Below are 11,357 nucleotides of genomic sequence, written 5' to 3'. Positions count from 1 at the left end.
CCTTCACCCATCAGATTATGGAGTGAGGAAATTGGGGGGGGGGGGGGGGGGGCATGTTACAGTTGTACAAGACATTGGTAAGGCTGCATTTAGTATTTGGTTCTCGACTTGTCAACTGTATATTAGCCAGTGAGTGAGTGAGTGAAAACACAAACTGCTAATCAGCAAAAAAAATCCACCATGCTGTTTTTTTATTACCTTCCATTCCACGGTAATATGCAGTGTTTATTAAGTCCTGATATAGGACCTTTCCATGACCTGCGTGGGTTTTCTCCGAGGTCTTCGGTTTCCTCCCACACCCCAAAGACGTACAGGCTTGGAGGTTAATTGGCTTGGTGTAAATGTCAAATTGTCCCTAGTGTGTGCAGGGTAGAGTGAATGTGCAGGGATCGCCGGTTGGTGCAGACTCGGTGGGCCGAAGGGCCTGTTTCCGCACTGTATCGCTAAACTAAACTAAACTATGGTGGCCTCTGGCCTGAAAGATTTAGGTCTGACTACGACGGATTGACACAATTGCAAACCTGGCCTGCTCTTCCTTTTCCAGCATTATCTATGAGGTGACAGGGATGTGGATGTTCGGCCACCAGTTCTGCAAGGTGTGGATCTCCTTTGACGTGATGTTCTGCACAGCCTCCATTGTAACCCTGTGCTTCATTAGCCTGGACCGCTACTGCTCAGTGGTGACCCCGTACAACTACCCCAAGAGGATGTCTCGCAAGAGGTCAGTGAAGCCCTTTCAACTTAAGATAGGGGAGAAGGCAGGAACGGGGCACTGATTGTGGATGATCAGCCATGATCACATTGAATGGCGGTGCTGGCTCGAAAGGCCAAATGGCCTACTACTGCACCTATTGTCTATTGCCTATAAAAAGCTGGAGTAACTCAGCGGAACAGGCAGTATCTCTGGAGAGAAGGAATGGGTGACGTTTTGGGCCTTAGTCCGAAGAAGTGTCTCGGCCCTAAACGTCACCCATTCCTTCTCTCCAGAGACCCTGCCTGTCCCGCTGAGTTACTCCAGCTTTTTGAGTCTATCTTCGATTTAAATCAGCATCTGCAGTTCCTTCTTACACAACCCCTTTCAACCTGCTGCTAATCCTGTCGGTGAGGGTGGACCTCATTGAAACTTGCCGAAGTTTAGTCTGTGTTTAGTTTTTAGTTTATGATACAGTGAGGAAACAGGCCCTTCGGCCCACCGAGTCCGCACCAACCAGCGATCTCTGTACACTAACACTATCCTACACGTGCTAGGGACAATTTGCAATTTTTATCAAAGCTAATTATCCTAAAATCCTGTACGTGTGTGTGGGAGAAAGTCGGAGTACCCAGAGAAAACCCACACAGGTCACAGGAAGAACATACAAACCCCGTACAGGCAGCGCCCGTAGTCAGGGTTGAACCCGGGTCTCTGGTGCTGTAAGGCAGCAACTCTACCGCTGCACCACTGTGCCACCCAATGTGGAGAGGATGTTTCCACTAATGGGAGAGTCGAGGACCAGAGGCCATAACTTCAGAATTAAAGGACGTTCCTGTAGTAGGGAGATGAGGAGGAATTTCTTTGGTTCGTGGGTGTTCAATCTGTGGAATTAATTGCCACAGAAGGCTGTGGAGGCCAAGTCAATGGATATTTTTAAGGCAGAGATAGATAGATTTTTGACTAGTGCTGATGTCAGGGATTATTTGGAGCAGGCAGGAGAATGGGGTTGAGAGGGAGAGATAGATCACTAGATCAGTGATGATTGAATGGGGGTATAGTCTTGATGGGCCGAATGGCCTAATTCTGCTCCGAGAACTAATGAACTTATGAAAGCCACCTCTAGGTAATTCAGAGACAATGGAGGCTGTAGATGCTGGAACTGGTAGCAACGAGCAATGTGCAGGAGGGGCACAAGAGCAGCATATGTGGGAAGAAAGGATAGGTCAATGTTTTGGGTATCCCGCTGCATCAACCATTTAATTTCCCTCTGCAGGTGCTGCTCAACCGCTGTTCATCCGGCAGATTGTTTTTTTATTTTGTAATTCAGAGTCTTTCTCGGTCTTCTTCCTCACTAATAACAACTCACAGTATTGAGCACTGTTGCTCATGGGCCGTTTTGGTTGCAATGCTTTACATCCATCCAATTCTACCACATGGGACACTACACAACATGTCTTAGAAACATAGAAAATAGGCGTGGGAGTAGGTCATTCGGCCCTTCGAGCCAGCACCCGTCTTTCAAAATGATCATGGATGATCATCCAAAATCAATACCCCTTTCCTGCTTTTTCCCCATATCCCTTGATTCCGTTAGCCATAAGAGCTAAATCTAACTCTCTCTTGAAAGAGACCAAGTCTTGTCATGGTCTAGGAAGCAAGCCTATCATCACCTCCATTTACTTATGTCCAGCAATTCACTTCATAATTGCCAAACACTTTAACTCCCCTCCCCATTCCCACACTAACCTTTCTGTCCTGGGCCTCCTCCACTGTTAGAGTGAGGCCCAGCGCAAATTAGAGGAACAGCACCTCATATTTCGCTTGGGCAGCTTACACCCCAGCGGTATGAGTATTGAGTTCTCTAACTTCAAGTAACCCTTGTGTAAAATGACTTGCTTGTCACACAAAGTCTTTTACTATATAACTTTATTATATGCACTACACACACTATGCACTAGCTGTCCGTGGTCATCACTGGAGCTAGAGAGAGAGCTGGAGGTGGGGAAGCTACAATTATACTGGAGACAATGGGGAGTGGTTAGTAGTGGTGAGGTCACTATGTTAAAGGAGCATGCACTGATCTACATCCTTCCTCTTGGAAACAAAAGCGACCACGGCTCATACGCTAGAATCAGAAACCGCGCAGGGAACGGTTAGAGCATTTCATGATACAGGCTACCCAAACACCCCATACCGGGCAGGCGGCTTGACCAGCCTTGCGCAACCCGCCTTCCCCCTCAACCGCAGGAGCCGCAGGGACGGGGGCAGGGACAGAGATGAGAGTACCGGGTGACGAGCGCCCAGGGGAAGGAGGAGAACGGGGAGGCGAAACAGGTACACTCGCAGGTGAGGCAGGAGCTAAGAGGGCAGTTTCCGGGGCATGCGAGGAGTGACAGGGGCAGGAGGAGTTTCGGGCAGGGGGGAAGGGCCAGGTGGAGAAAACGGGTCTGCGGGAGGCGGAGCAGGCTCGTTGACAAGCAGCAGGTGCTGGCGGGACCGACAGTACACGGTGCCCTCGTAGTCAACCAGGTATGACCGGGGAGAGCCAGCATTGCCAACGACAACGGCCAGCCGGTAGTGACCGGAGGGGGACTGCATCCGGACAACCTGCCCCGGGAACAGACGGGGAAGGAGACGGGACGACTTGTCAAAGGAGCGCTTCTGGATGATCTGCTTCTCGATGATGCGCTCCTTGACAGCGGCAGGGCTCCGGACCGTGGGCTTGAGGGATTGCTGAGAGACCGGGAGAGGAGGGCGGGTGGTGCGGGACATGAGGCGCTGGGCAGGCGAACCGAGTGCGGGGTCCCGGGAAATGTTGCGGAGGTTGAGGAGGGCAAGGTAGAAGTCAGAATGAGAAAGCCGACAATGTTCCAGCAGCTCCTTGGCGCTGCGGACAGCGCGCTCTGCAAGGCCATTGCTTTGCGGGTACTCGGGGCTGCTGGTGATGTGGCGATTGTTCCAACGGGCGGCGAAGGCACAGAACTCTGCGCTTGAAAACTGGCTGCCATTGTCGGATTGGAGAGTCACCGGGGACCCAAAGGTTGAAAAGTGGCGGCGAAGCTTCCCGATGACGGCAGCAGACGTGAGGGACGGCAGCTGGTCCACCTCGAACCAGCTGGAGTAGGAGTCCACCAGGACCAGGAAGTGTTTGCCACGCCATTCGAATATGTCAGTGGCGACAGCCATCCACGGCAACTCGGGAGCCGGCTGCTGCATGAGAGGTTGGCGCTGTTGATGAGGCAGGAGACTGTTGCAGGCAGCACAGACGGAGACCCTGTCCCGGATGTCCTGAGCCATGCCCGGCCAGTAAAACTGGGCTTGGGCCTGGGACAAAGTGGCCTCCACCCCGGGGTGGCCGTTGTGGGCGGTTTGAAAGTAATGATCCCGCAGCGCGGCCGGCACCACGACCTTGTGACCCTTCACCACCACGCCGTTGTGCAGCACCAATTCGTCCCGAACCAGGAAGTAGGGCACGGCACCAGCCGGCAGGGAAGAGCGTCGGTCAGGCCAGCCACGGCGGAAGACGCCCGCAAGCTGTTGCAGGGCAGGATCAGCGGCAGTGTGTTCGACCAGGGACTGCATCTGCCAAGAGGGAACAATGTTAACGTTCAGTACCATCAGGTCAGACGATTCGTATGGATGCCGGGCAACGGAAGGGAGCGGCGCACGGGACAATGTGTCGGCCACGAACATATCCTTGCCCTTGCGGTACACAATCTGGAACGTGAAACGCTGGAGCTGCAGCATCATTCGCTGCAAACGTGAAGAGGCCGCATGGATAGGCTTGTTCAAGATAGAGACCAGCGGCTGGTGGTCAGTTTCAATGGTGAAAGTGTTGCCCAGAATGTAGTCCTTGAATTTGGAGCATGCGAACACCACGGCAAGGAGCTCCTTCTCGATCTGAGCGTAGCGCTGCTCAGCAGGGGTCATGGTGCGAGAGGCATAGGAAACAGGCAGCTGCCGATCGTCATGGAGCTGCAGGCAGGCGGCACCGAGGCCGAACTGAGATGCATCGCAAGTGAGGACAATTGGCCTGTTTAGATCGAAGAACTTGAGAGTCGGGGTGCGTGCGAGCTTGGACTTCAGGGCCACGAATGCCGACTGGTGATGCAGGAGCCAGACCCAGGCATTGTCCTTCTAGATCAGCTCCCTCAGGGGAGCACTCAGTTCGCTGAGGTCGGGTATGAACTTCCCCAGGTAGTTGACCATGCCCAGAAAGCGCTGCAGGCCGGGCACGTCTGTGGGAGCGGGCATTTCGGTGACCGCAGCAGTCTTCTGGGGGTCCGGCTTTAGTCCCCTGGCCGTGAAAACGTGGCCTACGTAAGTGACTTCCGGAACGCAGAACCGACACTTCTTCGGGTTGAGTTTGAGATTGATCTCACGAGCCCTGTCCAGGACCTGGCGGAGGTGCAGGTCGTGCTCAGCGACGTCCCTCCCGTACACCAGAATGTCATCCACGATGATAGCGCACAGCAACCCGGCAAACAGCTGTTCCATGGTGCGCTGGAAAACCTCGCTTGCTGAGTTGATCCCAAAAGGCATGCGGAGAAACCGGAACCTGCCGAAGGGTGTGATAAAGGTGGTCAGGAAGGAGGAACGCTCATCCAGAGGGATCTGCCAAAAGGAGCTCTTGGCATCTAGGACCGAGAAGACTGTGGCCGGACCGACCTGTGCAGTGACGTCCTCCACTGTCCGCATGGGGTAGTGCGGGCGTTTGATGGCAAGGTTCAGGTCTTTCGGGTTGATGCAGATCCTGATCAACCCGAAAGATCCTGATCTCGCTTTTGTCCTTCTTGGCAGCGACGACCATGGTGGAGACCCACTGGGTGGGAGCGCTCACCTCCTTGAGGATGCCCGTGGCCACCATGTCACGCAGTGTGGACTCCACGCGGCCCTTCATGGCAAAAGACACGCGGTGGGCCGGTCTAATCACCGGGTTGACCCCCGGGTCAACAACGATTTTGTAAGCACAGGGCAGTTTGCCCAGAACGTCATCAAAACGGTCGGGGTACTCGCTCAGGGGGTCCATGGGAGCCTGAACCATGAGGATGTCGCGGTGGAAAGAGACCAAGCCAAAGTCCTGGCATGCACGGGCGCCCAGCAGGGTGACGTTTTCAGAATCCAGCAGGAGAAAAGTGAGGGGCCGAGAGGTCTCAAGAACTGTACAGATAACCGTGGCCTTCCCCACAGGGACCAGAACACCTCCCCCATAGGCATGAAGGCGGGAGCCATCGGGAGTAACCCTCTCCCCAGAACTTATCTGTTTGAAGAGGCTAACAGACATAACATTGGCAAAAGCACCAGTATCGACCTTCGCAGGGAAGGAGTAGCCATTCACAGTGACATGTACAGAGGGATCTGTTATCAATGCAGGTGCACCCAAAAGCGAAAACACAGTTGAATTGGGAGGAGCTCGTATCAGAGTCAGGGAGTTCATCCGGCTGGTACAGGGAACCAGGCGCGCTATCACTGTCCACAAGGTTGTTTAGACTCCTTCTAGGAGCTGGGACAGGTTTCCCACGAGATCGACATGCCGCAGAAAAGTGGTTCAGCTTCCCGCAGGAATTACAAGTTTTACCCTGCGCTGGGCACACGTTGAATTGGTGGGAAGAGAAATTGCAATTTGGGCAGCGACGAGGGGTGACCTTAGCGGGCGCAGCGGCGGTGCCCTGGCATGGCGGGCCATTGATCCGCCGGCGGCCAGCAGTACCGGTGAAATTGATGTCCTGGGACACCGGTTGAGATACGGAGCCAACAGCAGAGGCCATGCGAGCGGCATGCATGGCATCCTTTAGCGTTAGGTCAGGCTTCATCAGGAGCTCGTCACGCAGCTTAGAGTTTAGGAGACCGTTGACCAGGACGTCCCTGATCATTTCATCCGGTGTTATCGCTTCAAGGCGGCACCGCCGAGCCATATGACGCAAAGAGGCAATGAAAGCGTCAATATGCTCACCGGGAATCTGATGCCTTTGGAAGAACTTAAAGCGCTCGATAATGTTATTGGTAGGGATATCGCAGAGGGCAATGAATTTGGCTATGAGACATACCGGGTCGTGACGGTCTTCAGGAGGGGCGAACCTGAACGATGCATAGTGTTCCATTGCCTCCGGACCAGCCAGGTTGAGGAGCAGGTGAGCCTGTACAGCAGGAGTGGCACCAGGATGAACGATTGCAATATAGTGTTCATAGTCGCGCTGGAAGACAGTCCAGCGGTGTACAATGTCCGTGTCAAAAACGAGCGTGTCGGGACGACGACACGAGTTGGACATAATAAGAATAGGGGGGGTGGGGACACAACTGGGAGAAAGCAAATAATAAAAATAAAGCCGATGAACAGGAGACGCGAGTCTACCGCTGTGACACCATGTAAAATGACTTGCTTGTCACACAAAGTCTTTTACTATATAACTTTATTATATGCACTACACACACTATACACTAGCTGTCCGTGGTCATCACTGGAGCTAGAGAGAGAGCTGGAGGTGGGGAAGCTACAATTATACTGGAGACAATGGGGAGTGGCTAGTAGTGGTGAGGTCACTATGTTAAAGGAGCATGCACTGATCTACACCTTGTATCCCCACTCTCTGTCTCTCCCCACCCTAGTCGTCGTACTGGTTGCACCGTTTCACTCGTTAGTTTCACTCGTTATCACCTTCCCCACAGCCAACAATGGACCATTGTGGGCTCCACCTTTCCTTGATCATCATTGCTGGCTTTGATTTGTCACATTCATTTGTTCTTTGTACCTCTTCATATCTGCCATTTCCCTCTCCCCCAACTCTGAGTCTCCACCCAAAACGTCACCTCTTTTTCTCCAGAGATGCTGCCTGACTCGCTGAGTTACTCCAGCTTTCCGTGTCTATCTACTGGAAAGGACAGTGTTCAATGAATTAATTAGTACTTTGAACATTGATATAATGTATTAATAAGAACATTGAACATTGATTAATAATGTATTAATCTTATCCTGTATCTGTACACTGTGGATGACTTGGTTATAATCATGTATCATCTTTCTGTGGGTGGTTAGCACGCAACAAAAGCTTTTCACTGTACCTCGGTACACGTGACAATAAACTAAACCAAACTCAACTAAATTAAACTAAACTAAACTCAACTGAACTAAACTAAATTAACTAAACTAAACTAAGCTAAACTAAAATTAATATATTGAACACTGCATTCCATGAAGTGATGGACCCAATTGTAAATGCATTGGAACTATACTGGATACAAGGCGTTTGATTATTTTAAAACTGTGTAAGAGATGGGCAGTGAATGCCTGGGGCTTTCTGGTTTGGGAAAGAAGAGCAAAGAGCATTGGGGAATTCCTAGGACCTGTCAATATTAGTTTAGTTTAGTTCAGAGCTATTGCGTGGAAACAGGCCCTTCAGCCCGCCAAATCCGCGCCGACCAGCGATCCCCGCACATTAACACCATCCTACACACCAGGGATAATCTTACAATTTTTACCAAACCAATTAGTCTACAAACCTGTACGTCTTTGGAGTGTGGTGGGAGGAAACCGGAGCATCCGAAGAAAACCCACGCAGGTCACCGTGAGAACGTACAAACAAGAATGTACCAATTTCCCTCCAGGGATAAATAAAGTTCTATCGTTTCGTATCGTATCGTGTCGTAAGGAACTTTTTGGGAAATGTATGCATAATTTTATCAGGAGATGGGCATTGGGAGCAGTTACTTCCCATTTCAACTCCAGGCAAATCTTTCCCACCACCTACAATCACAATCAACTTACAAGCTAGGACTCCAGAGATTGCTTGGAGTTGCAGAGTGAGACCAGAACCTAATGGTCTCTTGTTAAGAAGAACCAAATGGATCCTTCATTAAACTTATGCAGACTTGAAAGCAGGAGTTAGCTGTCAATAGGCAAATTTAATGTAAAATTAATAATTGGCAGTCAACACCCACTCCTTGGAGAGTCCATTCTGCCGTGTTGTCATAGACGGCTCTAGAAACCAAGTGACTGGGTATCTTTATGGTAGATAGTTGATTGGTAATAGTGATAGATATGGTAGATAGTTGATTGGTAAGGGTGCCAAAGATTATGGGGAGAAACGGTGCCAAAGATTATGGGGACCCCTCTGTCAGTGGATCACCAACTTCCTGACAGGAAGCAGCATGTGAGGCTGGGAAAGCACATCTCGGACCCGCAAACCCTCAGCATAGGACCACCGCAAGGCTGCGTACTCTCTCCTCTCCTCTCCTCTCTCTACACCAACGACTGCACCTCCACAGACACCTCTGTCAAGCTTCTCAAGTTTGCGGATGACACAACCCTGATTGGACTGATCCAGGATGGGGACGAATCTGCCTACAGACAGGAAGTGTCACAGCTGGCGTCCTGGTGCCGTTGCAACAACCTAGAGCTCAATGCGCTTAAGAGAGTGGAATTGATTGTAAACTTTAGGAGAGCTCCCCCTGCCCTCACCCCACTCACCATCAACAACACCACAGTCACATCTGTGGAGTATTTTAAGTTCCTGGGAACCATCACCTCCAAGGACCTTAAGTGGGGGGCCACCATCGACTCCACAGTCAAAAAGGCACAAGAGAGGATGTACTTCCTACAGCAGCTGAGGAAACACAATCTGCCACAGGCAATGATGGTCCAATTCTACACGGCCATCGTAGTCTGTTCTCACCTTCTCCATCATGGTCTGGTTTGGCTCAGCCACCAAGCACGACACCTGGAGGCTGCAGCGAATCGTCCGATCAGCAGAGAAGATTATTGGCTGTAGCCTTCCCTCCATTGATGAACTGTACACTGCAAGGGCCAGGAAGCGAGCGGGCAAGATCATCTCTGACCCCTCCCACCCTGGCCACAAACTCTTTGAATCACTTCCCTCTGGAAGGCAACTCCGGACTCCGGTCAAAGCTGCCACAGCCAGACATAAACACAGTTTTTATCCACGAGTAGTTGCTCTACTCAACAGCCAAAAATCTGGAGCCTCCCTTAGATCTTGTATTTTGTTGGATTACAGGCTTGATCAATGGTGTTTTATCATTAATGTTTTATTATTATTAATGTTTAGTGTTTTCTGAGTCATTCGTAACTGTCACTGTGTGTCATGTTGTTACTTGTGGGCGGAGCACCAAGGCAAATTCCTTGTATGTGAATACTTGACCAATAAACTTACTTACTTACTTACTAACTTAAAGCAGGAGAATGGGGTTGAGAGGGAAAGATAGATTACCCATGATTGAATGGCGGAATAGACTCAAAGGGCAGAATGGGCCACTTCTATGTTTTATGAACATGAGTTTAGGAACTGCAGATGCTGGTTTACACCGAAGATAGACACAAAAAACTGGAGTAACTCAGAGGGACGGGCAGCACCTCTGGAGAAAAGGAATAGGTGACGTTTCAAATCGAGACCCTACTTCAGACATTAGTCCTGATATCGTCTGAAGAAGGTTCTCAAACAGGCGTCACCCAACCTTCTTTGCCAGAGATGTTGCCGTTGAGTTACTCCGGCACATGGTGTCCTTTTCTGATATCCTTGTTGTTGTTGTTACAGATGTATCGTAATGGCGGTGACCATTTGGGTCTACTCGTCCCTCATCTCCTTCTTGCCTGTGATGCAGGGCTGGAATGAGATACCTGGCATCCACTTCGACGTGGGCACCGAGTGCGTCTTCGTGACCAACTGGACATTCGCCATTGTGGCGTCCGCATTGGCTTTCTACATCCCCTTCCTCATCATGTGCTGCATGTATTTCTTCATCTACCGGGCTTCCCGGCTAAAGGCCACCAGGATCATGTCCCAGACTCTGGACCTCCACTACCACCCCAACAGCAGGCGCCCCAACAACCTGCAGCTGGAGAACAAGGCGACCAGGACCATGAGCATCATCATCTCCGTCTTCGTCATGTGCTGGCTCCCCTACTTTGTCCTCAACGTTTGGCTGGCGGTGCACGGCTCCGAGGAGACCAGCAATGTCGTGGTCCACGTCTTCAAGGTGATAACCTGGCTGGGCTACTGCAACTCCACCATCAACCCCATGCTCTACGCCTTCCTCAACCGGGACTTCCAGCGGGCGCTGAAGAAGCTGCTGGTCTGCCAGCGTTGGAGCTCACAGGTGGACATCGGCGAGGACATGGTCTCCATCGTCACCTTCTCCAAGACCGCCCAGGACGCCGAGTACAACACCAGGGCGACCGGAGTCGCCAATGGAACCAAAAGCAAATCAAAGCCGTAGGAAGAGTTTACATGAGTTTGGACGACAGGAGTGTGGAGTGTCAGCTCCAAGTGGGGAGCAACTGGAGTGAACAGCTGAAAGCTCTGCCTGGTTCTGTATCAGGCATTTGACCCCCATCTTTCTGCACTGACTCACTCAGTATTACTCATAATCCGTCTGAGAAAGGGATCCCAGCCCCAGAACTGTTTGTCTGTCCATTCCCTCCGCAGGTGCTAGCTGAAGCACCGTGGTTTTAGAGATACAGCGAGCAAACAGGCCCCTCTTCAGCCCACTGAGTTTGTGCTGACCAACAACCACCCACACACTAGTTTTATCCTGCACACTCGCTGCAGTTTACAGAATGCCAATTAACCTACAAACCCGTACGTCTTCGGAGTGTGTGAGGAAACTGAAGATCTCAGAGAAAACCTACACGCTCACGGGGAGAACGTACAAA

At 51.3% G+C, this 11,357-nt stretch overlaps 1 protein-coding gene across 1 annotated transcript; it reads left to right on the top strand.

The window, feature by feature from the left end:
- Positions 1 to 557: 557 nt before the first annotated feature.
- Positions 558 to 11,098, top strand: LOC116977210 (octopamine receptor-like). Its single transcript, XM_033027664.1, has 2 exons — positions 558 to 721; positions 10,240 to 11,098. The coding sequence occupies exons 1-2, from the start codon at positions 567 to 569 to the stop codon at positions 10,919 to 10,921; spliced, it is 837 nt and encodes a 278-aa protein (XP_032883555.1). The 5' UTR covers positions 558 to 566; the 3' UTR covers positions 10,922 to 11,098.
- The last annotated feature ends 259 nt before the right edge of the window (positions 11,099 to 11,357 follow it).

This window comes from Amblyraja radiata, chromosome 1, assembly GCF_010909765.2.
Source record: "Amblyraja radiata isolate CabotCenter1 chromosome 1, sAmbRad1.1.pri, whole genome shotgun sequence".
NCBI classification, from domain to species: Eukaryota; Metazoa; Chordata; class Chondrichthyes; order Rajiformes; family Rajidae; genus Amblyraja; species Amblyraja radiata.
Note: the sequence above shows the minus strand (reverse complement) of the source record. Positions and strands in the feature narration are given on the sequence as shown.

What these genes read in the sequence shown, in the direction of transcription:
- LOC116977210 (XM_033027664.1), top strand. Translation starts at nt 567, where the DNA reads ATGTGGATGTTCGGCCACCAGTTCTGCAAGGTGTGGATCTCCTTTGAC. An exon ending in AAGAGGATGTCTCGCAAGAG is followed by an intron (nt 722 to 10,239) that starts GTCAGTGAAGCC and finishes TTGTTGTTACAG; the next exon opens with ATGTATCGTAATGGCGGTGA.